At 48.5% G+C, this 27,402-nt stretch overlaps 1 protein-coding gene across 1 annotated transcript in view; it reads right to left on the bottom strand.

The window, feature by feature from the left end:
* The window catches only part of IGSF11 (immunoglobulin superfamily member 11), a 160,329-nt gene that overhangs the window by 47,536 nt on the left and 85,391 nt on the right, over nt 1–27,402 (bottom strand). The window contains exons 2-7 of the mRNA XM_080392538.1: nt 9,432–9,595; nt 8,047–8,254; nt 7,095–7,250; nt 5,963–6,085; nt 5,581–5,731; nt 1,768–4,886 (exon numbers count right to left, since the gene is read on the bottom strand). Of these exons, the coding sequence (XP_080248664.1) occupies nt 4,436–4,886; nt 5,581–5,731; nt 5,963–6,085; nt 7,095–7,250; nt 8,047–8,254; nt 9,432–9,595 (1,253 nt within the window). The 3' untranslated portion in view covers nt 1,768–4,435. The remainder of the gene's footprint in view (nt 1–1,767; nt 4,887–5,580; nt 5,732–5,962; nt 6,086–7,094; nt 7,251–8,046; nt 8,255–9,431; nt 9,596–27,402) is intronic.

The following is a 27,402-nucleotide window of genomic DNA, read 5'->3' as shown; positions in this document are numbered from 1 at the left end:
GTAACCTGCAAAAATTTACCAATGCGTTCGACGAAACCAGAAATATAGTAAAAAAATTCCCCTGATATTTTCCCTTTTTGAAAGGGGGAGAGGATAAAAAACTCAGTTTGATTTCCTCTGCCCAGTACCAAATTGATCTCCCAGTCACCTCAGTCCTGGTGCCATCTGAGGCTACCCTGATTTGAGATACTCTTCATGAGGACCTAAACCATGATATAAGGAGGACTGATCTCCTGAGCATCCCAGGTCCTCATGGGGAAGACAAGCAGCCTTGGACGGGACACCATCTGTTAGACTGGCTTCTGCTGGAAACTCATCTGTGTTCTGGCAAGAGTTTGTTGAAGTGCATGTGTCTGGGTAATTTTAGGTGTTTTTTTTTAGTTCAGATGAATCAGCAGATTCCAGTCCAAAAGCTGTGGAAGTTGAAAAAACTTCTGGCAGTCTACAGACCAGATTTCCTGAATGTTTTAAATCGAGCTCTCATCTACACCAGCCTCTAAAGAGATGTCCAATTCTAAAGTGTGAAGTATCTTCTCATAGATATATCTCTGTCTCAGCATTCAAATGTAGAGTTAATACTTGTGCTAGAACAAGTTTCCTTCTGATATTCTTTGGTGGAAGGTAATAAACCCGATAGGTACTGACATTTAAAATAACATCTGTGGCACCCACTGCGGTGGGCAACCTCCACGACACAGCTGAGGTTGAAGGCTGTCAGCAAACTCAAGCATTTCAGTAGTGACTTTCACTTACAATTAAATTGGCCTGAACCTTTGCTTTTATCGATAAAACAGTCACTCTGGAGCTCTGTCAAGTCGTGTAGCTGGCACTGCTTTTGGCTAGGTGTCTGTACGGCAGCAGTGCCTCACTAGGTACAATTTACAGGCTACAACTCCAGCACACCAGGTGCTGCACAAACCCAGCACACTACCCTGTATCTTGGGAATTCCGGCTCTAGATCAATAGAAATGTGCAGGTAACATAAGGGGCAAGGCAGTGGCAAGGAATGGATACTGGAGCAGAATACTGACAGGGCCATCATGAGAATAAAATGCAAAGATGCTATTAATGTCACATCAGGGTCACACAATCAAAAAATGAAAAATTCAAACATCAAGATCCCTACTACAACTTTCTGAAAATGGCAATGCAGTCATCTCATTTACCGTAAGGCCTATAGCTGAAAATACATTTACAGGAGTATTTTAAACTAGGTGTTGAAAAATACCAAGGAATGAGAACATGATGCATATGCAGCAGGGCTGAATTACAACTGCTGTTGGATCAGTAGGTTTCTGGGTTTAATAATCACTCTCAGAATATCCGGGGAAATTTAAAGAAGCAGGGAAAATGAAACACAGAGAGAAAAATGCAAAATTTTTGGCAAAACATCAGGTTGCCCTAACTAATAACAACCTTCTGCTAGCAGCTGTTGATACAAACTAAGCAGCATGTACTTCCCAGTCCCCTTATGCCCTGGGAGCATGAATGCTCAGACACTGGGATTTCCCATGCTCTGTCTACGGGGATCCGCACTTCTGTTACCTTCCTGACGGTTTCCTCCATCAAACTTCTTGAAAAGCCCCGGAAAGTCAGTGAGGACCTTCCTGGTGACTGCCTTAGATACTGAATCTGGGCTGAACATGCCATGTTTCAGATTGCAAAACCGACACATGAGCAAAGTTAGGCAATTTTAAAAAACATTTTCCCACATCACTAACAGCAGCAAAAGATCTCCCCAACCAAAGGACAGAAAATAAAACTCACCTTTGTCTAGAGAAGTAGAGACCTTGCAAGCCTGGGAAACTGGACCTTCAAGGGCAATGTGTCAGGCTATTACAAATGAGAAAAACAAGGCTGTAGTACCAGGGTTCACTACCAAACTGGCTGATGCAATGATGCACAGGTCCTGGTCACACGGTCACTGCTTACTGTCAGTCATATCAAGGATGAGGATTAACAGCCAAATTCATTGTAGCCACAGAACTGGGGGTGGGGTGGGTGGGGAGCAGGCAGTAATAAGTCCTTTTTTTATATATGAATAAAGTTTTATTGAATTTTAGACAATTAGAAAGAACAAAGAAAGAGGAGCAAACAGTCTCATGGAGGGTAGGAACCAGAAGAGCTTTCCCAGTAGAGGAGGGGGCTGGCTGAGGGCAGTGCTCCTGTAAATGTCACACAGGGGTTGTTACAAAAGCAGAGAGAATGTGTCTGGGCTTTTCTTGGATTGTTTCTTTTGTTCCTCCCACATTAGGGTTTCTAAAGCCACCCTTCATCCCCCATCAATCCTACCACCCACCAAAGTGAGCAGACAGGCAGGAAGGGGACTGCTCCAGGGAAACGCCTGTACACACAGACGGAGCAACCACCCCCCTGCACCACCCCCAGGGTTTGCACCCATTCTGGATGGAGTCAGGTAGAGGGGGAAGGATGGAAGGTTGGACTTTTTCTCTCCTTTTCTTTTCTTTTTTGTTTTAAGCAAAGAAGGCACAAAATCTCAGCCAAGCTTCAAACCTAGTGCTGCGTGGGAGCCCAAACGTCCCCAAAAGCCAGCGTGTTCATGTGGGAACCCAGCCCTCACCTCTCCACCCTCTTCCTCAGAGTCTGTGCTTGCATCTGAAAGGTAGCGCTCAGGCAGGAGGCCCTGCCCAAGGTCTGTGCACTGCTAGGGAAAGTAAAGCCGTGCCGGGACAAGGGAAGTGGGGGTGAGGAAGAGTCTGTTGGCTTAAACAGACCCTTTTTCCCATGTGAGAGCCATGGAAAGTCACCTGTGACTCTCCGCATTGCTTTTCCAAGAGCAGACCTGGGAGGGCTCTGGTGCTTTTGGAGGTGACCGCTGCCTTTACATGTGCAAGGGTTGCTGTTATGCAGGAGAGCTGAGACACCCACCCAGGTACAGCCCCTTTGAGCCACTGCTCCCTAGGAGGGTAAATCCCAGCCCTCCGTTCAGCCCTCCAGATGGCACCAGGTTCCTCCAGCAGCTTCAACTCTTGGCTTTGATTAAGGCTATGTAGTTGCAATAGAAAAAGGATAGGTGCCGGCCACAGCTACCCCCCTGGCTGCAAGGAGATGGCAGAGCCACTGGAAGATGCCACCAGTACCCAACCCTGGGACACTGAGGGAAGTAGGGGAGGCAGAGAGATAGCACGTGGGCTTCCACAGGGTCACCCCCTCCATCAAGCTGCTACTTCCACTCTTTCTAAGGAAAGGGATTTGGAAATGAATCCTGCCAGCCCCAGCATCTGGGAATTCTGTGCGCATGGGAGAGCAGGAACGAAAACTGTGATACCTCTGTGTGAGGGCCCCAAGCACAACACGGGCCCTGCCACACTGGCCAGCCCTGGATAGCCCGATAAGGAAAACCCACCATGCAAACACCAAAGCTGTGAGGGTTTGACCCCACTTGCCCCAAATCAGAGCAGCCCAGGGGCAGCAGGTACCTCTGGATGTGCCTGCTGCTCTGCCACACCACCCTGCTCCTCTCTGCCTCTTGAATAACCCCAGCAACAGCCCCCCCACACACACACCCAAAAAAAAAAAAAAAAAAAAAAGACGTGAGCCCTACAGCAGCAGCGATGCACCCTCCCCCCTTCACTCAGGGAAGGATGCTTAGACAGCTGCGTCCTCCACAGCCATGAGCAGGGCTCTGGTGGCACCCCAAGCTGGTACAGGAAAAACACCCAGTCTGAGGAGATCCTGTGTGTGTCTGCATCTGTGTGTGTGTCCATGTCGGAGTGGGGGAAGAACTGCAAAAAATAAAGACAAAAGCTCCCCAGCCTGCATCCTTGCCCAGCCATCCCCTTGGCCAGGCTGGTGGCTGTGCCCTCATCTCGCCCCTCCAGCCTGGCCCGTGCCCCCTCACGCCCTCCCTCATCTGGCTGCAGGGCCAGGGCTGTGGGGAGGGGGCTGGGGCCGCCACGTTGAGGCATACCCTGCCTCAGCACACCTCCCTGCTGAGCCCCCCCTCCCCCGAGACAGGCTGTCATCCTCTTGGAAATAAAACAGCAACAACAGAAAAAAATAATATATATATATATCTCCCCAAACCTCCCTGAAAGACCCAAATGGATGGAATCAATCCCCAGCAAAACCAACGGGAAATAAAAGCAGAAGTCCCCCCCCGAGGTCAGGGCTGGGTGCACATCTTGGCCGGGGCTCAGCGGCCGGGGAGCACGTCCTGACCTCCCTGCTCCTCCAGCCTTGGCACATCTGCGGCGTCCACCGACGCGAGAAGCTCCGACAGCCAAGGGGGATGCGGCACGGCCGGGGCTGTCCCACCAGCCGGCAGCGGCCTGGGGAGGGGAGGGCAGGGGGGAGAGGCAAGTGTGTCGTCGTCTCCCCCCCGTCGCCTCACTGCCATTCAGGAAGGAATAGGGTCTCTTTGTCCCACCGGGTGGGAGAGGCCCCTTGCTTGGCTCTCAGCCGCCGCGTGGCCCTACACAAGGGAGCCAGCTCGGCTCTGGGCGGGCACCATGACGGGGACAGCCCCGATCCGCTCCAGCGTGGCCTGGCTGACGGCGTAGGAGCGGGTGTGCGGCAGCCGTGGCTTCCTGCTGACCGAGCCGTTGCTCCGGATCACCTCCTGAGGGGACGGCGCCGTGCTGGCCGTCACCACCAGCGTCTTAGTGGGAGCTGGGGATGGGTGGCCACCATTGGCATAGACGGGACGGGTGCTTGTGCTCCCCGAGCGGGAGAAGGGGGGCTGGTGGGCATCATTGCTGTTGCTGAAGCGGGTGAAGGAGTCCGTGGCATGGTTGGCTTTGGGGTCATTCCAGTAGCGGCTGTTGTAGGTGTTGGAGGAGGTGAGGGTGTCGTTCTCTGATGAGGATGCATCGGCATGGAATGTCTTTGCAGTGGAGGAGCATTTGGGCGGCAGGTCGTCCTCCCTGGGAAGGAGAGCATGTGAAGGCACACAGAGGATGCTGCCCGCAACACACCACCACCACCACCATCACCACCAGCCCCTGTGGGGGTCAACACCATTAACTCAAGGTGAAGGACAGCACCAACATGAACCAGCGTTGCTCATGGGCTCATTTGCTCATCCCTTTTGCAAGACCCACCTCTGCGCACATTAATTGCTCCATGTGCCTATCACTGAGGCCGGGACTCAATGCTGATGTGTCTAGGGAGGTAAAACCAGTGGCTGTGACAGCCACTGTACTTTCCAGGCAGTCAGTATGACTGTACAACCAACAAAGCTGATCCTCAGGGGAGCTGCAGGAAGCTACCAGAGGGAAAGGCTGTGGCTGTAACACCAGAGAAGGTGACAGCTGTACCTCAACAGCTTTTCAGCTATCACTGTCTGGTATTGTGGGTCAAGATTCCCACCACATCACTCTCATATGGAGCTAGCAACATGAGGTCAAAGCTCTCAATAAAGGCAATACTGAAAGTAAAATCTGTCTTTACCCTTCTTCATTGCTCCCTCCATTTTCTGGATATATATGGACATCTTCCCTGGCCCAGTAGAACACACGCGGCATTAGCAAGAATGAGATTTCTGATTGCCTTCCTGCCAGCTGCTGCTTTGGCTGGGCAATCAGAGGTCCCTTGACACCAGCTTTCCGTGATCCTTACCTTATCTCATTGGGAATTTCCTCCTCTTCTTCTTCTTTGTGTTTATTTTTCCAGTAAAACAGTGCCATGGCCACCAATACAATGCAAACAACGAGCACAACAGCACCTGTGGCCACCGCTCCTGCAATCAGGCCGATACTCCGGGGGTGGGCTGTGGGGAGGATTGAACAGAGAACGGAGAAGAAATCAGGGCTGGGCTGTGGTTGTCCGGGAGCATTTGAAGCTACCGTGGCTTGGGACTGGGGAAAGGCAACGTCCCCATTCCAAGGCACAAGGATCTTCCGATAGAGAGGCACATGGTGGCTCACAGCACACGCAGTTACGCACTTTACTGTCACAAGACAGAAGCAGGTGGCCAAGCCTCCCTTGGCAAAATACTTACGTGCAATGACTTGCAGGTCCAGAAGGCAAGTGCTGGTTCCAATGGCATTTGAAGCCACGCATTGGTAAAGACCTGAGGACACAGTGCTGATATTTCGGAGAGTGACAGTGCCCTGGACTTGGTCTAGTCAGAAAGAAAAGAAGGATTTAAATCCCTCCCCCCCCCCTTGAGGAAAATCATGCAAAGGCAAAGCCAGCAAATAGAGAATTTTGGTGTGAGACTCTTACGAGAGAAATAAATTAGGAAATAACCTTGAGATGGAAGCACTGTGCACGTGCGTACACACACACACACCCCCACAAGATTAGATCTTAAGGAGCTTACGCTAGACGGTTCTTTTTCTTCTTCTAGATTAATTTCTGCAAATGAAAGCTTGGGACTCTCAGCATCGTGTGAGAAAAGGGAGGAAAGAAGAGACGTGCAATTACCTATACCCAGATCTACCTGTTAAATTCAGTCCTGCCCTGCAGAACCCCTGCTCTCCCATCCCACCTCCTGCTCTGTCAATTTTCCTCATTCCTGAATTATGTAAGACTGAAATGCTTGCATATTCTTAAAATACAGCAGGATAAAGGGCAAAAGTATAGCTATCATTACTTGGTCAGGACACCTAGGCTAAGAAATCTTACGGATGGGCCTTGGGACTGGGCAATACCCAGGCTGATCAGAGCCTTGCTTTTACACACGTCTGAAAGGCAGCTCTGGCAGTAACTTACAGGAGAATAGTGACCTCAGTGTGAGAAGCTGGAAGTATTTCTCCACGGTGATTCTGCCTCCCTTCTCCCCATTTCCAGTCTATGAGCCTTTCATTTGGTTTAAAATGTGGGTCAATTGGCAGCTGAAATGTCCAGCCAGATGCCACCATCTGGCAACCATGTTGTCTCTCTCCCATTCAACCAGACCCTTGTTCCTCAATGGGGAATAGTTCCCGTACCAAAAAACCTGAACATTTAAGTGGCCACTGGAGGGTACCTAGTCCGCCATGGGCTCTAGGAATCTTCGTTCCAATAAAGTGATCCCGCAAGTGACGGCAGACACTCAATGAGCCGTGCCACTTCTGGCAGCTCAGACAAAGGAAAGCCCAGGCTGTCACCTGGGAAATAAATAAGAGGATAATCAACATAACGAGCACCTTGTGTGGCAGTTGGGGGCAACTTGGGAACATTGTCCAGTTTCTCCCAGAGGTATGTTGGTCGGGGGATTCCTTCTTCCGAGCTGCAGGTCAGTGTGATATCGCTGCCCACGTCCAGGGACCCCTGGATTCTGCAAAGTGGGGCAGAAGGAGGAACTGCGAGAGAAGAGGGGAAGGTGACAGCAGATCAGGAAATATGACCAAACCGTGGAGTGCAGGCTCTTTCTGGACACGCACTGCTGGGGAAAGCAAGGACACCGGCATGAGCTGACAAGGGGACAAGAGGGAAGCAGCAGACAAGAAACCATCAAGGTTTGGGGGATGACAATTCACAAAGATTCCTGGCCCACCAGACCATCAAGGTTACAGACTACTGCTGACTTTCACAGGACCCAGTTCTCTTAGATCCCTCCCTGGAGAAAAAGAAGGTGAACATTTCTGTCTTTGAGACAGCAAGGGTGGTGAGAGCTAGCAGAGCTGCAGACAGAATTCGCTGTGGTTGCATTTTGCTTTTGTATCCCTATAATGGCACACACTGGCATATTTGACATCCTAGGGAGCATCCAAGACTAATTGCTTTCATGAAAAGGAAGCAAAAAACTAAACTGATTTTCTTCTCCTGTTGCTATGCACAAAACTCTTTATGGTCCTCCCAGCTCTTCAGGATGCCCTCGTTCTTTATTCATGCTTCTTTGCAACTCCACATCACAATGCTGCCACAGAAGCTTTATCTCCACTATATTTTAAAACTCCATTATATGCTACCTGCATGTGAAAGCTATGTGCCCTACGAACTCCCACAATACCCACAAGGCAGCCCATCCCTCACCACGCGATGCCCATGGGCTCCAATGCACACACTACATATCGCTTTGCTGTGATGCACTGTCATGCACAGAGGAGCCCCTAGTTCCTGCTCCTCCCCTCTCCCCCATAAAACCAATAAACACACCCAAGACAGTAAGTCCAATGACTCCAATATTCCTGACGCCTCGGTCGGGAAGATTGTTGACCAGGCACTGGTATGTGCCAGTATCCGATAGCTGAGTGTTGTTGATGAAGATGGAGGCACTGGTGGTTGGCATTGTCACAGCAAACCCCACTCGCCCATAGAACTGGGGTGCACCACCAAAGATCTGACCCCCTTGGTAGAGAATAACCTGGAAAAGAAAGGAAGGCTCAAATAACGCTCTGCAGGAGCTGAGCAAGGAGGAAGAACAGCAAGCAAAACATGGGCTTCCAAAGCCGAAAGGATCAGTTCCTAAAGCATCACTAAATAACCAGACCTCAGTATACAGTTGTCCCAGGCAGACCCATCCCAGCAAAGGTGTTTAAAAGAGGAACATGCTTTGTAGCCTGTTTTATTTTAATAAAAATATCCACAAAGATAACAGACCAGATAGATACCCGAGTCTTCTGGCCCAGCTGGATTGGAAATACCACCCTGCTTCGTATAATAGTTATTACCCATCTGGGCAGGATCAGTGTAAAAAAGCAGAGACTCTGTAAGGGCCAGTGAGAACTTTGCTGGAGAGCATCTGCCTGGTAGCCAGTATCAGTCTGAGTCTCAGCCAGTAAGATCCTGCTATGATTTGATGCTGCTTACTGAAGATCATTGAGATACACTGCATGACAGGCAATGCAGCCCTTGGAGCCGCACAACCTCCACCAGTCAGATGGCTTATATAGCCACCTGTACTTAGACCAAGTCCCTAAGAAGCAAGTACTCTTCAGTGCAGGTTCTCACAACTGAAGACCAAACGTGATGGGGACACCAAATGTGATGGTATGTGGGCAAAAACCAGCCCAGCACATCTCTGGTTCCCACCACGACAGACTCTCATTTGCTAATGTTCCTAAGAATGGACTTGCATAAGCAACAAACAGTGAAAAAGTAAGGGAAATGAAAGGGGAGATGAGTCTATGACAGACCACGTGTTATGGCCCCGTTTACATGGATTTCACAGGTTTATGTCTGCAGATGCTCCCAGGACCTCCAAATCCCATATCCAGTGCACCAAAACCTGGATTACACCTCTTGTGCTCTTTTGAACACACAAACCAGCAGAGGTCCAGGGCAGCAACACAGTATCAGATACACCTGCCCCAACTGCACATCCAGCCAAGGTAGCCAAGGACACAATGTGCATCAGTTAACAAAGCATTGAAGAAATCAGATTCATGTAAGATCCAGAGGGATGTTCAGCGATGAAGGGACAATGAAGTTCTGGGACAACCAGAGACTCATTTTAAAGCGTCTACATCCAGATCAATGTGAAAAGGAGGAGGAAAAGGAAAGCCCCAAAGAAATAGATGCTCCAGTAAGAGAGGACTTACCTGTTGAGGCTGGTTGGCGTTAGAAAGAGGAATGACCATCCAGATGACATTAAGGTTAGTGAGAGCAGCGTTAGTGGTGAAGGTGCAGGGCAGTACTGCTGTCTGGCCTCGGGCAACCTGGATACTCCCTGAACTGACTGACACCTCCAGAGGATACACCAGACCTGGAAAGAGAAGGACACCCAGTTCAAGCATTTCAGGAGAAGGACACTCGGTTCAAGCACTGCAGGTGGCCCCATACACTTGCAGGTCATGACAGCAACATCCTGTTGTTACACAACTGTACCTTACCAATTACTTTAGGCTAAAAAAGAATTGTATTCCTCCCTCAACAGATCAGGCTGCTCTCATGCAGACTTTTTGCATGGGCAGATGCAGATTGGTGGCCCTTTTTGAGTGAGAGCACTCAAGTTGCAGAGCTTTTGAAAACAACAGGTTTTGGTTCGGTGTCAGGGAAAGAGCTTTAAGAGCAGCCAAGCTGTGTCTAAGGGATAATGAAATGTGTTTCCAAACCCATCAGTCTCAATGATACCCAGCTTCCCTGAAACAGAAAAGGAAACCGTATTCTGAAAGTCTTCACCAAGGGGTAAGAAGAGAGGAACACAGTTCCCCCTCCACTTCTATGACTCATAAAGTCCAGCATGAGCAGAAACATTTTAGTGCTACTTTTAATTTAAAGGGTTACAAATCTAAATCTTTTCTAGTCCAGGTATTACTATCTAGCTGGTAAAAAATGAGCACTGGTAATGGAGGATCTCATAAAATCTCATTTATTTTCCAGCATTTCCACCACTCGCCTCTTTGCATTCCGCACAGGCTGGACAGGGCTCAAAGCCTGAGAAGCCCCAGCTTCCCAGTGCAGCAGCTCTGCAGTTTTTAGACTCAAGTCACACAGGGAAATAGCTCCATTCCTACTGCCAAAATCTTGTCAAATGAAACTAACCAAGGAGTCACCACCACCAATTTGAGTAGCACTAAAATTCTTTAGACCATTTTCCCCCACAAAATCAAAATGTGGACTACAAAAAATATCTATATGACAACTTACTATCTTCTTTGTTCAAAAGCATGTGGAAGGCTCCCGGAGGAGAAGGCAAGGCGTTTTCAAGCTCCAAGGCAGTATCAGAATGTTGCTAGCTCCCACGTGTAATCTGTGGACCACCCCATTCTCTTGCTGACTCCAGGAAGGGCTGCCAGCAAAGTTTCTATTTTCTGCCAAGAGACGCTGGTTTGCTAAAGGTGAAATGCTTCATTTGAGAACAGCTTTCTACCTGAACTATAAAAAAACTGAACAGGCTAATTTCTGAGAAAAAGGTGAGTGGTCTCCCACATGCTTGTCTGCTGGGATCCTTCCCAGTCTACCTAATGGAGAGATGGGGCACTGAGCCTGGAAGTGCTGAGCTTCAGGTACTACAGAGACAAAGTTTTTAGCACTTGAAGAGCCCGTGATGATGTCCTGTGTTTGGACTGACTGCTCTGGAGCTGCAACACCCCAGCACCTTGCAAATCCTCAGCAACCTCCCCCAGACTTCCATCCCCTCCTCCATATCTCCCACCTCCAAAGCCCCAGGGAGTTCAGGGAGGCTCAGAAGTGCTTCAGAACAGAGCCAGACAAAATGCCATTTTAATCTCTCCAAGCGAAATTAATTAGTTTCTTACTTTGCAGGAAAAAAATCCAAGTCTGACTTCCCTCACAGCTTGGAACATATTTTAAAATATTGAACATTTTAGAAATTCCCAGGGAAAGAGTTCATCTCTGGTGCTAACATCTCAGAGAATTAGGTGCCTGGATGAGGAACAGCTGGTGAAAGCTCAATCCATCAATCTCCTATGCAAGGCTGTCAACAGCAAGTGGAAGTAAACAATTTGAAGAACCAGTAATGAGCATCACCTTTATTACAAGGCATCTGCCTTCCAGTTGCATCTGTGGTCAACAGACTGGGAATGCTTTTGGACTCCTCACTTGCTTACAGTGGCCAGGCTGTGGCAAGAGCCCCAAACCCAGAAGTGATCTGCGTCAACTTTGGAGATGGCTCTTACTGAACACAACCCCGACAAGGGGTTGTCTCTTCTGCAGGTCTGAATTTGAAGGCTGCTTTGCCATGAGTACTCATCCCGTCTTGCATCGTCCATGTGCTAAACAGTGTGCAGGGAGTCCCAATAATTTGGACAATTATTGGATTAACTTCCCTCTCCAACACAGTGCAGAAAGCTCTTCTGCCATGTTCAGCGTAATGAGATGCTTTCCATGAGAGGAAAACCAACTACTCATCTGATCTGGAAGAGCTACGTGTGTTCTTCAGCCCCATCCCTTATCTCCACCAACTTTCCCCTCCAAGAAAAACCCACATATTCAAATTCTTCTAATTCAGAAGAAGTAATGTTTAAGTGTGAGTATTCAGTAATAGCAAATTTACTGGAAAAGTTAAGAGTTTACAGTTTGCACTGCAGGGTTAGTTACATCAATCACTCAATCATCAAGATGATGTGATTTCATACCACCCTCTTGCTACTCCTAATATTTACTATTAGTTGATTATAAACATCCTGCAGAATAATTAGAACACTAAAATAGAACATGCATACATTCTTCACTGTAAAAATAATTTTCAATACATTTGAAAATTTCCCAATCTACTTATGAACAATTTATCAAAGGAAATAAAACACATGATAATTCCTTTGCCAGTACCCCCCTCTCGCCTTGCAGCACCCCACAGTCCCTGGAATCTCCTCCCCCTTTCAAGGCACCACGGCATCCCTTTTAATGGGAATGCCATGCAGTGGTGTCTGGGGGGTCTGGGGCGGGGTAGGGGGGAAGACCTGGGGTCCCCATCTATTTCTCTTGCCAAGGGGAGTTGCTTTGAACCTGGCATGCAAGATGAGCACCTTCCCCACACCACGCTGTCCTGTCTCTGTCCAGTTAAAGCACCAGGCAAGCCAGCTCCTCAGATTTGCCTTTGCCTCATGCGTCCCAGGGCCTGTCAGCTGCTCTTTGGCCTGGGATGCGTACAAGGCAGGTGGCACTTAAAGACAAGGACTCATTTTGTGAAGTGGCACCTGCAGGGCTACAGCTGAGGAAAACACACACAACTGCTTCTGACAAGTAAGCTTAAACAAGGCGACAGGAGAGTCAGGAGACCAAATGCAGGCAAAGTCGCCTTCCACCAGCATAAACAGGGAGACAGGCTGGTATGTTAACACAGCACTGGGGGAGCATTACCACAACATGCCTCCTCTCCCAAGGAGACAGCTGAAAGAGCAAAGATCTAATCCTCTCCAGAAGCTACAGCATCTTTCTTTGTCTCTCAGACTACTAGAAAATGTAACACACTTGCACATGCACTTGCCCATGTATGCAAGTATCTATGTGACTGCATCCTTCCATAGCAACACTTATAACCCAAAACACAGGTGGATGCACACAAAGACACATACGCTTACAAATCTGTATACCCAGGAAGACAGTTAGTAAGAAAACTCAACCAAACGATACATGTTTAAACATTTCAAAATTAGGAGTTGCAAAAATGTGGCTTTGCATTAATGCAAAAGGAAGGAGACACCGGAGAGAGGGAGGAAGAGATTTCAAATTTAGCATATCTATTGGGATAAGGATTTTTCAATGCAGCCTAAGGAATGAGGACTTGAATTCCCTTGGGTAGATATAAATGCAAATATAGATATATGCACACACATACAGCCCAGCCTACTAAGTCAAACTACACATAAGAGGTCAGAAAAATCAAGCAAAAGATGTTGTAACGGGTCTTCTTTTGCAAAGGTACACAATCCAGATCTTTTCTAAGCATTCAAAGAAGTTTAATGACTTGTGAGAGACAACAAGAATCGATCACCACCAATTCGTCTCTCAGAATTGGATTACAAGGGCCATTACACCCTCTCTTGTACGTGCAGTCTTCTCCTTACTTAGTAATTAAGCATCCCTGTAAGCAGCATGCCTGGAGGAAGAGCGGGGTGCACCACTGTCAGCAGAAAGAGGAACGGGCCCTTCCTGTACGTAGGACACTTTGATCTTAGCTTGATTCAGCAAACGGCTTTCTCCTTTGATCCCCATGCAGCAAGCTCCCATCGCTAATTAGAACGGATGCTCCGGTTTTTTGTCCCCTGTCAGGGAACTAGCCAGCAGAACAACATTTTTGGCTACAGAGGCTCTTTTAGAGTTTCCTCGTACTTTCAGGACCAAGTAATTATTCTGGCAACAGATCACTGTGATTTCGCTTTTGACGGCTCACTGCTGCTTTTCCAAGTAGCACACCCAGCTCCCCCCCACTGGCTCCATGAGAGTCCACGTAGACAGCTCATACAGCACCGGTCCCACAACCAGCATTTTCATCCCTGCTGGGTATAAGGAGGAGGCAGATGCTGCCACATGTTTTCTAGGTGCCTTACAAAGCTTGCAAGACTGGGAGGCTTCAGAACATACCAGATGCAGCAAAGCTGAAAGACATGGGCACATCTTAAGACTTTGACTCATACAAAGTTGACTGAAAATGCTCCCAGCTCCCGCTCATCACCACACCTCTCTGCCAGAGATCACCAAATTACCTTGGCTGACAGCCCCACGAGTGAAATGAGGACATCCACCACCATCACTTCACATCAACAGGCCAGATGATAACATGAATAGCTGATGCACAGTCACCAGTCCATATGACCATGATGACAGATGGTCACAGACCACAGGGGCCTCAGAGGCTGTGCTTTCAGGAAGCACTGTGGTCACGCTGTTGACGTTGTACTAAGGACATGTCCTCCTCTACTGCTGGATCATCCCCAGCACCTGGTTGTCAAAGGCACCCATGCTCAGCCAGATATCCGGGTATCCCTGGCTGGGTGGCAGTACAGCGCCCAGGGAGGGTCTTCCCCCACGGTATGTAGCTTAGAGCACTGCTCTCCCAGGACCACAGGAAAATAGATGTTTCTTTACAGGGTCATTCCTACCATGGAAGTCAAGCTCCTGCCCTGCCTTGCCTTCTGGAGGACACTCTCTACTTTGCAAGTACCCCCAAGAACTGTTGGCAAGTCAGAAGTACTTGGCACCTGCTAGCAGGAACCTTCTGATACCAGCACAGGAGGCTGAGCTAGCATGACTTTGCTTACACAGATGCCAGGGTACAGGTTCACTCTGCAGTGCTGGCAAGCCAGGGAAGCAAATGGCCAAGGGAGAAAGGAGGGAGGGAGGTGTGAAAAGCATGAAAAGACACTCAGCTGCGTGCATTCTGCATCTCCAGACCTCAAGGGAAAATATGCAGAAATATGTGTGGCTGGGGGAAAAAAGGAGAACAAAGCTTCAAGCTGTATCAGCTTGCATCCAAAACCTAGGGAACGGCTCCCCCCGTCTCGGCGCAATTAGCAATCCTGTTGCCACGTGCTGGGGAAGATGCCTTTGGCAGTATGACATTTTGGGTCCCTCGTTAGAGAGGCAAAGATGAGGTAATTCAAAAGTTTTAAGAACAGGGTAGGAACACAATGTTCGATCTGACAACTGCAGGCAACGAGGGAGAAACTGCAGAGCAGTATTTTTCCTGAGGTGAAAGGAAAACACAAGTCTCTGAGCTTTTGGCCTGCCTCACATCTCTGAGTCTGGGACCAAAGCTGCCTTCTGTGCTAAAGAAATGTCTCCCACTCCAAATGAGCTGAGGTACATTGCCAACTCAACACACCGAGCAGCATCAAAACCTACAGCCCGGGAAGAAGCGACTCACAGCTGGAGGAGGCAGCAACAGATGCAGGGAGTACTTCTGCCACAGGACCTGCTAGTGAAGCCATCATTCAAAAGCCCCTGAAGGAGCCTGACTTGCAGTTGCAAGCGCTGATAATGTTGAAGTTACCCAGCATGATATGACATCCAAACAGGCTGCTCAACAAGCTGCCTGAATACTGGTCTTGCCCATTCTCCCCAGGGACTGAGTATCCTCCTGTCACTCTACATGTGCTACTCTTGCTAGTTATCTAACCAGAAGCAGGATTTACCCAGCTTACTATCTGGAGGAAGCTTGCAGTGGACTCCACCCTGGTCATGGAACCAGCACCACCAAGCTCTCCAGTGGAGCACAGATCTGACTTAATGCCCAGCTAGGCTGAATTATTTCCAGTTCACTAAGGAAATTCTTCCATGGAAAAACTTCCAGCCTCCAAAGTCACTCTGCAGGGCAGGCCTCTGGGATAGCTGCAACGCTGTCATAATAGACTGTACCCTGGAGGCAATGTGCCCTAGCACAAACTTTCCTGGGGAGGATGCTTGGTAGAGACCTCCTTGGAACAATTATACTGGGAGCTGGGATCAGTGGTGAGATGAGGGGAGGGCTCAAGCACACCATAGCCCTTTTGCAAGCTCATAGCAAGGAGAAGGCAAACGCTGGTCCAGGGGGCATCCATAGGGTGATTGCCTCCGTGCCCCGGTTTGTGGGCACATGTTATACAGGTGCTACAGGAGCCTTCCCAGAGAGCCTGTGGGGCATACTGAGGACACCCAAAAATTGTTACGCTTCTGTCAGAACAGAGAGACAGAGACTTTCTAGCATAGCTCCTCCTCAAGACACAGTAACACTGCCTACTGAACACTCCCAACTGAAGTTTGTCTAATTTAGTCTTTAAAGCCCCAGACAACGTCTGGACTGTGCAGCACAGCTTAGCAGCCCGGCCCAATGCTCAGCAGCCCCTGCTTCCCCCTCGTTCCCAGAGCTCTCACCAGTGGTGCCTCTGGGCTCTCTGCAACCCAGCCATGCAAGTCACACTTGCCAACCCTGTCCCTTCCTCTCGCCCTGTCCAGCTCTTTCTGCCCTATCCCCATCGCAATGACGGGCAAGTACATAGCTCAGAGCTAAAAAGAGAAGTTGCAACTGGACAGAGTTTGGGCATTTTGTTCTCTGAGACAGCTGCATCAAACTTTGAATATCTCAGACACCAGACTGAGAATTTATTGGGAGTAAGCACATTCGCTTTATTTGAACAGGGACAACATGGCAAAATAAGGCTCATGCTGGCTCTTTCTGGCTCACAGATCCAGGAATGAGATAGTAACCTGACAGTGTACAAGGCAAAAAAATTCCCAACTCTTTCCTTCTTATCTTTGCTGGCTCTGCAGGACAGACTGGAACAAACAGCAGGAAAACTATCACATCTAGCATGGTTTTAGAGCAAGATCTCCGTAATGCAGGTGTTAAACCAAGACTGACCCTAACTTTTCCTCTGAGGTGTATACAGTGCTACTCCCTGCTAAATGCATGTTGAAAGCCAAGTTAACTTCTAAGCATGCTTACCCCTGAAGAAATCATCAGGTGCAACTGGTGGTATGTAGTCATCCCTCCAGCACGGAGCTTCCCAATTAAATAGATCCATTTCACCACAGTATAAGCAATCTCAGGATTGCTGCCCACCCTATAAGGTATGCGGGCGAGCAGACACTAATCCAGGGAGAAAACACAATATCAGGGTCTTGAACTTGAGCTCTGTTGCGTTTCTTGCCAGAGCTGCATCAGCTGATCAGGGACATTGTCTACCTGTAAATTTGTGCTTGATAACACCAACCTCCTCTCTTACCATTTATAACCTCGTCTGGACTAGACAGAAAGCTGACAATGAAACTTCTCGCCATCCCACTCTGCTCTGGCTTCAGCTGTTGGTCTGGTGAGTAGTGGTCACTACTACCCCTGCCATCCTCCCTTTTAGCAATAGGTCTTTCTCTGCGGGTCAGCTGGGAGAAGGATTTCAAACAACCCTCTGATTGTGATGACATGGAGCATATCTCCCTGCCCCTGACCTCCTCAGCCTGCAGCTGTATGCGGAGGAGAAGTGGACCTTAAAACCAAAAAAAGGCAGGAAAGCTTTCAGCTATATGTAGTTCAAGAGTGGTGTCAGTTGCCTCCCACATCCTTGTCAGAGGAGCTGAACTAGCTCTTGCAGGGGTAGAAAAGGGGGCTCTCCTAACACACTGAGGAATGTGATTCCTTCCCCGCTTCTGGCACAGACTCCCTGGGTGTCTGACTTGCTGAGTAAATCAGTCAGCTCCAGTTCCAGGCATCCTCAGAGGGTCCCTATTAGTGCGAGATCCTCATTTGCTCAGGTTTAGACCTCCAGGGTTTGATTTGCTGAACTACAGAGCATTCAAACCTGCTAAAGAAATGAAGAGGGGCTGTGCCCTCCATGTAGCAGGGTTCACATGTTAAGCTCCTTTGTGTCACCTTAGTGGTGCTCTTCCAACAGCTCTTAATGCTTGAGCTTAATTAATCTGTCTTGAAATGCAAGAGATTTTTGAACTGTGAGAAGAGCACAGTGTTAGAGCAGCTTGGGTTAGTACAAAGTGGGAACAAGAACCCAAATCTGGTTTACAGATGCCCTGGTGATAGCAGGGTCGGGGGCACAATGACCCAAATGGTCTGTTCCAGTTCTGGACTCCCATTGTGCTCCCAGTACTTGTTTCTATTCTGTGTCTCTATCCTGCCTGGCTGGAGCTGCCAGGAGAGCCGCCGCCTTCGCAGCTCCTGCTGGCTAGGACGGCTACTTTGCATCTCTGCTGCCTCAGATGCAGTATGCGTGTGAGTTACAAGACAAAAAAACAACTGCATTGTACTATAGCGAGATTACAAAAATAGGAAAGGCCATTGATAGGGACAAAAATAGCATCTACAATGACATTAGCTAGGGTAAAACTAATCAATCGCTGTTCTCTGGGGCATGCGTTAATCCCCTCACCATGGTATAGTGTTGCACAATTAGGTACATTATGGAAAGTTTAACGCTTCCCTCCGATGCATGCAGCATTGGCTGGAAACAGCGACTGCTGCGACCCGAGCCGGCAGTCCTTGAATTCACAGCATTCACAGAGGACTCAAGGAGCAGCTGCACTACTGAGGTGGAGGAATTTTTTGCTTTAGCAGATGAGCAAGACCAGAGGGGACCCAGAGGGGATCAGGAACTCATGCAAGTGCTCACTCATTTCTCCCCTGAGCTGGAAGAGGGGAGGGTTGGGTAAGCCTCATTCAGCCCACTCTGTGGGACTATGTGGTGTGAACTTTGCCCATTCCTGGCTGTGCCCAGCATCAGAGTCATCAATGACTCATCCCCCCAGGACTCAAGTGGGAAAATCAGGAGCATTCCATCTGTCCACAGAAGATGGCTGAAGGCCACAATCAGGCAGCATACTCAAGGTATAAACAGGGTGGTGTGTCCTTGCTAGAGAGTGCCAGTCGTTTCTTTTCCTCCTAAGATCCTCCAGAGATGCCTGAAGCACCATTTTCCAAATCACAGGCAGAGGTGCACTCAAGGAGGAAAGTTAAAAGTTTAGCTGGGGACAGAAAGTTATCTACCTGTTCTTTGTCTCCTACAAAGCTGAGACTGAAAAACAGAGTCCCTCCTCCTTCACCCCTAGTCCTGTGGTAGATCAGCTCTGGGGAATCATGCTGCAGTGACTTAAGATGTTGTCACCCTCTGCTGTTTGCCTTGTCACTCATCACAAGGTTATTGTCCCAAACCCAGCAAAAACAGAAAGGAAGCTGTGCCTCCACCTCACAGCCAGGCGTTAATTAGCATAACCTGCTGAAGAAGGTGTCAGGACAAGTTAACTTGCTTTGCTGTGAGAGGGGAAAGCTGCATTGCAGGTGTGCTGTCCTGTTCTGCTCACTGCTACAGTGGAGGCATCATGATGCCAACAGTACTGAATGTCAGGGGGTGGGGGCGTGGGGGGGGTGGGAGTGTGTGGAACATTTCAAACGAGCAGGGTCAGTTACTTTAGCTGAAGTGACTTGGGAATGAAAGCTTATCAGATGTTCATGCAGGCACATTTAAGGTGGGAAGCTCAGCTTGAGTTTGCAAAGAGCCTGCAACACCAGCTAATAGCTGCAGACTTGCCACTCATCTAGCTCAGATGCCAACATAAACCTCCCACATCCCTCCTCTGAATTATTTCACTGCTTATCACAGCACATCAGAAAGGAAAAAGTACCATTTACAGCAAACATGCATCTACGTTTCCTGAAAGAGAGAAAAGGCACAGAGTTGACTGAGGGCAGTGAAGGCATACATTGGCTTCATTTTCCTGAAGCAGGTTGTAAAACCTCACAGGAGCCAAGTCTTAACATTTGGGAAGCACCACCATGGCCAGTCACGCTCTCTGAAAGCATCTTCGAGCATCCCCATGGATATCCGTAACTGCACCTGAGGCGAGCTGCTCCCACCGCATGCAAAGTACAGGATGAGGCTGCATGGGATGAGATGAGACCTGCGTGTAACTTGCTTACCCCAGAGCAGGAGTCCAATTAGAGCTCTTCCCAGAATCTAAAAGCAAAAATAAGCTCAAGTCCCCGTCCCCGCCCCCGGCAGCCCGCCCCATCCATCCCATTTCTTTGCTAATATTCTCCCAGCACAGCCCAGTCAGCAGAGATGTGTCACACTGTGGATGAGTGCCAAGTGCTGGCAACAGCATGTGACATTGCTGACACCGCAAAGTTGCCCCCTTTGGGAGAAGGTATCCACCCATGCCTCTGCAAAAGAAATGTAACTGCTCCCAAGACTGGGCAACAGAGAGTCAGGCTGAGGAAGCTGGAATTAAAACAGGCTGGCAAAGATCTACTAAGACACACACTCCTATTTTCTGTTTGCTGAGCCATAAAAAATACATTAACAGCCCAGCAGCTTTGTAAATGATTTATACTCAAAAGAATAATTTTTTTCCTTCTCTCCTGGTTAAAAAAAATAAATAATAAAATGTGCAACATAGTGATAAACTGCTTAATAAGGGAAAACAACTCAAAATTTAAATATGTTCAATGGTATATTGAGTGGGAAGGACAGAGCCCATAAGGAACATGGGTGGGCAGGCTGGAATACACAGCTTGTGTGCGGTGGGAGAGGCAGGAGCACTGGGGCGCAGCTGCATGAGGAAAGAGGTGGGGATGATGGAAGGACAACCGGCCTGTCAGCAACTTTTAACACTTTTAAAACAGAATGCACGGAGAGAGATGCGTTCTGGATGTCCCTCCACCCCCTGCCCCCATTACAGGAAAATGCCATTAAAACACAGACTGCAAACTCGTACCCGAGTGGCTTTCTCACCTACCCTGACACAACTGTCTTTAGGGCTAACTCCAGTGCAAATAGTCCCAACGTACAGTCCAACTACATTTCAACTACTTCTACCCAAAGCACCAAGAATTACGTCCATCTTCCCCAAAAAGAGGAAGAGCAGAGGCTGATGGACAGAAAAGGGACAGTGCTTGCCCTATGATGCACAGACTGGGTGAAGATGTAAGGACATGCTGCTGCGTGGCTCCCTCCCTGCAGACATCACCAACATCTTCTGGGAGTCCTCCAGAAACCTTGGGTGGCCACCTGAAACCCAGGCCTTGCTGCTGCTGCTTCTTCCAGGAAAGACGAGGCAGCAAGACAGCAGGAACATTGCCAGCCCGCCCAGATGTTGATGGGCTCCACCGCAAACAGGAGTGCGCCTGTGCCTGCCGGGGTGCACGTATGGCACACAGCCACTGGGCCACAGCAGGGCTGGGGTCAGCAACGAGGACTCCAAGGAGCTGAGACCTCCTATGTGAGAAAGCTTCCCTGCAAGGTGGGGAGCGAAGGCATAGATCAGGCTGCAGAAGGGCTGAGGGCAGCACGAGGAAGGAGAGGGTGGGCGAGAGGAACGTGGGGCTGCGTTTGCAGCCTGGGAGCTGAGATTTGGGTTAAGGAAGTGCAGAGGACCATGAAGAGTGGAGCCTGGGGGTAGGAAATAACTCCCCAAGAAATGGCCCCACGTCTCCAAGCCAAATGCAGAGGAGCTCCCCCAGTGCTTCTGGGGTACCTACCTTACCTGCCTTCCCCCATTACCAGGATATTCCAGTGCCATCATCACCCCATGGTTGGTTATGATGGCCTGTGGGGTGTTACGATGGGCTGCTCCCTCAACAAAGGGGTGTCTAAGATAAAACAAAATAAAATTAAGTAATTTAAAATAAAAGCAACCCTGAGGAGACAGAAACTAGCCATTTCTGAGAAGAAAAGTTTTAATTTCTAGACTGATGCCATTCTCCTTGAAGTCAGGAAGGGCTGACACCAGGAAGAGTATCAGATTCCTAAAGGATCTGCTCCAGCAACCCACAACTTTTGGCTGAGGCAACGTCAACAAGTTGGCTATCTGCTTTCCACCCCAGTTTGTCCTGTGTATGAAATGCTCTCGTCCTATGGAGTACACAAGCTTTGCAAGGGAAAGGATATTTGGCAGATGTTCTTTGGTGTTCACCGTACCTTTGAGCTCCCCTAAAACTTCTCCTGCTCCGTGACTCAGCTGTGAGCCCTACTTCACCCATGTTGCCGCCTGCGTGGCCAGGGGAGCACCCACACGGAGCTGGGGTCCCTCGGCCAGACACTGATGCCCAGGTTGGTTTGATATGTCCTACCAATTCCACTAAAGGCAGTTAAATCACTGGAAATACACCCAATGTTTAAAAATAAAGCACGTGTCCAAGTACCTTGCCAAATTATGGCTTAAAGGTCGAATCACATTTGCACCCATTTTGGTAGCCACTTTCTCGTGGCCCTGTGGTACAAGAGAGAGCCTTTAAGAGAGAACATGCACAATCACAGTGAAACTTCCTCGTCTTGCACATGATGTTCAACACAAGCCTGATAAAAGCAGTCAAAGTCTCCAAAAGCAGTCAGATCAAAACTAGCTTTCATGGGGATGTTCAAAGATGTCAGACTTCTGTATCTTGAACTGTGTTAATCCCAAACTACTTTGGATGTAAAATTATTAAACTTATTAAAAACAAACAAACAGAAAAGAAACAAAAAAGGCAGGCTCTTTTTCATTTAAACTGAAGAGAAAGGAAAACTCATATTTGTCTTCCTGATCTGGCAAATGTCAGGTCAGTAATTGAATGTGTCTGATTATGAGTTGAGCTGCCTGGAAGAGGTTGTAAAAGGACAATTTTCCACTGGGAGAAAAAGAGTTTTCATTAAAATCAAAATAGGTTGTAAGAATATCAACTTTGATGACATTTTCAGTGAGTGAAGACAAAATAAATTGCTTCGACTTTCCCATTTAATTATGGTAATGTTGGCACACTTCAGTTCAATAAGGTAAAAACACTTTATTTCAATCCATTTAAACTTTGGTCATATATTTAGATATTACATAAATTCTGACTTTGCATAATTCTATTCAGTAACAGTACAGTGTTATACACACACTTAATACACCATGGCCTTTCAACATCGTGTGAACAGTATGTTTTCCCAAGGGAAATTTCTCCTGGTTTTTGCTCCATCCACTAAAAAATCTGGACTCTCACTGTGATGTGAGACAGAACAGAGAGGACACATTGGGACTCCCTGGAATAGATGACTGCTTCGTTACCAGCTTTAGCTACAAACCACCCCAGCCCAGTCTTCTCATGGGAACACCCGGAATTCAGGAGATGCAGGGTATTTCCAGGTGAAGTTTGGTCCTGATGTTGCTCAGGCAGCCAGCGTCAGGCACAGCCTTCCACACCAGCCACAGGAACACATCGCTCTAAGCGCTTTGCAGTCCTTTCCCTGAAGGAGACTCACTCCCTGCTCCCCATCCCAAAGGAATGCTGCCTTCCCCACCTCCCTGCCCCAAAACCCGAAGCTTTGGTGCGAGTGTTGCCGGCTATAAATCGATTCCCCATTCTCTACCTATTTGGGCTAATCATTCCCAACGTTGCATGGTGGAAGCAGGACCAAGAAATAAAATGTGCCCAGGCAGATTAATGCAAAAGTGCCGCACTGCGTGCCCTTTTGAGATGCGGGTATGTGCCAGCACAGGGCACAAAGGGGAACAGGTCCTAATGCTGGGAGGTCCTCCCTGCTCACAGAGCAGCCAGGGCTGAGGCATCTGCAGCTCTAAGCATCCCAGCTAAGATCATCAAACCTGTTTTTTTTACAAATGCTGAGCATCCTCACCTCCAGCAGGCGCCAGCCAGCCCTCGGGTACTCTTAACTGGGTATCCAGCATCATGCTGAAAAACTCAGGTGCAGAAAGCTCTACTGGTAGCTCTAAAACATGCTAACACGAGAGTCTCCATTTTGCAGTGAGGAAAACCAAGATGGAGAGAGGGTATAACTCACCTAAGCACCATGCAGCAGGTCAACGGCGAGTCAAGAACAGGACTTTGGCACCTGATTCATGGACCTTGCTCTGCCTATTAATCACACTCTCCATCACTGTGCCGAGTATTAGTATTGATTTCAAATTAACACACACATTTCTTATCAAGGAGAAAAAAAATTAACCAAGAAGGTTCACTGTGTTCAGCTCTGTTGGAGGCCAACATGATGGCAAGAGCAAATGCTTTCTGCAAGACACCCTGCCCCAAAGCACTCCAGGCTGGGAGGGACACAGCATCACCCTCAAGGGAGTGTCAGATGCTCACAAAACGCTCCAAACCACTTAAGGAGCTTTTAAAAAAAACCATGGAGGTCATCATAACATGCTTGAAATGCAGCAGAGAGGCTTTGTGAATGCAGATGCTGCTGTTACTGTACATGGACAATGTGTGTCCCTCCTTACCATCATCTGTGATGCCGAGTCCTGAGAGTCAACCCTGGGTGACCAAGCCTCACAGTGCTGTCCAGTTTCATACTTGCCCTCTCTTCTTCCCTCTCCCTGATGCCCTAAATTCCCTTTTACAAGAGTTGCTAACTTTCGCAAGCATAAAGCTGCTACAGGCTTCCCTTGTCTTTTAGAGTTAGAGTCTCAGGAAAATGCGATGCAAATTTTCTCCCTGTAACAGATGCAAGAAGCTGCTTCTGCCCAAGCAGCGAAGTACGCAGCCGCTCTGAACTAAGCCAGACTTTGTGTCTGCACAACTGGCTCAGCTTTTCACACAAATGTTGTTGCTCCTGCCAAGTCGAAGAGCACACAGAGCAGCATTAATATGAAAGAGCCCAATCGGACACTGGTTTAACAACAAGTTGTAAACTCCCCGAGCACAGCCTGTATGCTGGGTTTTCCCTTTCTTTTGTTGTTTTTCTTTTTTTCACTTTTATGTACCCAGGGAGGAGCAGGGAAGTAAAATAGAACAAAACCATAAGAAGCCACTGAAGGAAGTCTTAGCCTTTCAGGGGTAAATTTCCATTTTGAAATTCAAAACACACATGTTAATCTTTAATATTAAACCCTGGATTAAAAATTCATTCAAAAATCTCACAGTTTGGAACACTTACAAGTCCATTGCATTATTAAAGGCTCAGAGCTGTGCTACTCTGCATAAAGAAGTCTCTCCAAACTCTTTCCTTTACCTTGAAGCCAAGAGCAGGTACTCGCTGCTCTCCCCAGTTATTCTTAAAGCTCAGAGAAGCCGTGCTGTGCTCCCAAGAAATGGGAAAGGCTCACACCAGGGTTCCCCAGGTGCTGCTTCAGAGGTTTCAGACCACTCTGTGGTCCTGGGGAGCAAATCCAGAGCTGGTGGGAACAAGCGGGACACTTCCAAACAGCAGCACCCTGTTCAGCAGGGGTTAGCAGTGGTGCCAGGACACAGCTTGGCTCAACCTGCCCACTTGTGCCTTTTTGAAACATATCCTCTCCACAGGCATCCAAACCATCACCGGCCTCAGCCTTCACCCAAGTGTCCTGGCAATACTGGGGAGGATTTGCACCAAATTCGACAGGTCAGCCCCAGCGCTGAGCTTGCTGGTGCCCACAAATAACCCCCCTTTTAACAAAGTGGGATGCACATCCCCAAGGACCGAACAGTCTGTGCCTGTTGTGGTCCAGGCTGCCACAGTGAGCTGTGGCAGACCTTTTTCAAAGGACTCACCAAAATACTTTGCATCTTGGAAGGAAGAATTGTTCCCAAAATGCCCTGTGCCACCTTGCCACGAAAGTTGTCAATTAGAAACACAGAGCCTGAGGCTGTGCCCTCAGTTTTCCTTACTTTTTTGTACTCTCTTTTCGTTTGCCTGGGGATGGGGGACCAAGGGATCGGGCAGCACATGCAGAGCTGTTGCATTTTTTACAAATAGTTTTGGAGCCATTTGGTCTCTTACCAGCTGCAGTCTTACAATGCTGCAGCAGGCTGAGCAGGACGTTTCCATCTCTAGGGTTTGTGGTACCACATCGTTTACTGTAAGGGGTAAAACTTCCTTTTTTAGCATCAATGTTATTAACAGCCACCTCAGCGCAGTTGCTCTAGCGGTTACCATCACAAAGCAGCTTCTCTCCTACCCCCTTTCCTGCACTCACAGGCTGGTTCCCTTCCAAATCCTCCACCTGAGACCATCCCCAGCAGGCTGCCCTCACCTGCAGCCAGCTGGGTCCACGCCAGAAGAACCACCGCGGCAGCCGAGGTGAGCGCTGCCCACGCACCTCCTGGGTGAGGAAGGTGCACGGGCAATGAGCACAACTCTTGGAGGGGGTGCTCTGCTCGGGGAGGTGCTGGTGCCTCTCTGACCCCCCCAGATGCCATCGGAGGAGAAGGCCTCTCCACCTGCAGTCAACACTGTTACCTGCCGTGCAAAAGGTCCAGAGTGAGATCGAACACACTGCGCTGCACCATGCAATAGGCAACCCCAATGTCCCCAGACTCCAGGTGAAAACGATGCAATCTGTCCCTAGCTTTAAACAGTACTTATCATCAGGGAGGAAAAAAAGAGAAGAAAAAACACAGAGAATAAACTAAACACGTACAAAATACACTTATGGCTCCCTTGTTTATCGTAACTTTTCCTGCCATATTTGCTAATGGCAATAATAATAGTCACTGTAGTAGAATCACACTTTGGCTTCGTTCCCAGGTTTTCCTCTTGTTCATCAGGCAGTGAAGTTGTATCACCAAAACTTCACAGTGACCTGGTTTTGCAGGAGGGGCCCCACCAAGAAAGATTCTGACAGCTTCCCATGGAAGCTGAGAAAAGAGAGAGGAGCGGGGAGAGTTCTCATCTCGGGGACAGGGGAGTGATAGGATGGAGGGGAAAAAAAGATGGCAAATCTCTACCATATTTGCCAAGAGTGGAAAGTAAGGAAAGCAACAATTATGAATGAACACACAATCCAGCACACAAACAGCCCTGCTCAGGAACGCAGACGTGTTTCCTGAGTGAGATCTGAGCACCCCTGGGATGCATGGGAGGCAAGGAGCAATAAGCCCAGGTGACGTGCCCATTCTTATGCAGAGCTAGATGTAAACCCTCACTCTGCAGAGCCCAGCTTGATAGTTCATCTCCCAGATCATCTCTTCTTCCATAAATTCAGTCTTCTACTTTTAAGCTCATGTTCCCATCAAGTTAGATTACAATTAAGACTCTGCAAGTATGGCAAAATATATTCATGAACATCTGTTTGAATAATAAGCCTGAATTTGCTTCAATAGTATTCACCCGACCTGGTTTCCTTGCCTCCTGCAAGTGCTCACACCAGCTCTCCCCTGTTCGAAGATGATGGCAGGAGGGAGAGGCTGCTGCACACATTGATGTAAACGTGAAGATGGTTTCAGTTGGTGGAGGAGGGTTTTCCAGCCTCTGGTGCACAGCCCTTGCAGGGACTGGAGGCTACTTCTCAGACTCCATAAAAACCAGCTAAAATAAAAAAGCCTAAAGTCAGAAGGCTAAAACTTACTGTACCAAGGTCTGGTCTGTCACTGAAAAATCTGTATGTGGGTTTGAATCCTGGCCCCTGTGGTTTGAACTTGCTGGGAGAAGACGGGTAGTCACTTATGCCGAGGCCAAACGTGCTCCTCTGGCTGGTTGCTCCCAGGGGTGCAGGTAACCATCCGTCAGGCTCCTCATCCCATGGCTCCCCCCCTAGACCTGCCAGCATAACCGCTGGTGTAACGGCTCTTCCGCACAGCTGTGGCAAAAAATATCCTTGTTAGTGGGTAAAACCAATTTTTTTTCTACCAAAGGTTGTGCTGAGAGGATCATGTTGAAGAGCAAGAATGCAGGCAGCCATGCTGGCAACCTGCTGGCATCTTCTGGCAGGGGAAGGGGAGCAAGG

Source organism: Falco punctatus, assembly GCF_963210335.1.
Source record: "Falco punctatus genome assembly, chromosome: 6".
In the NCBI taxonomy this organism is placed as follows: Eukaryota; Metazoa; Chordata; class Aves; order Falconiformes; family Falconidae; genus Falco; species Falco punctatus.
The sequence above is the reverse complement of the archived record's forward strand: the minus strand, read 5'-3'. Positions and strand labels throughout refer to the sequence as shown.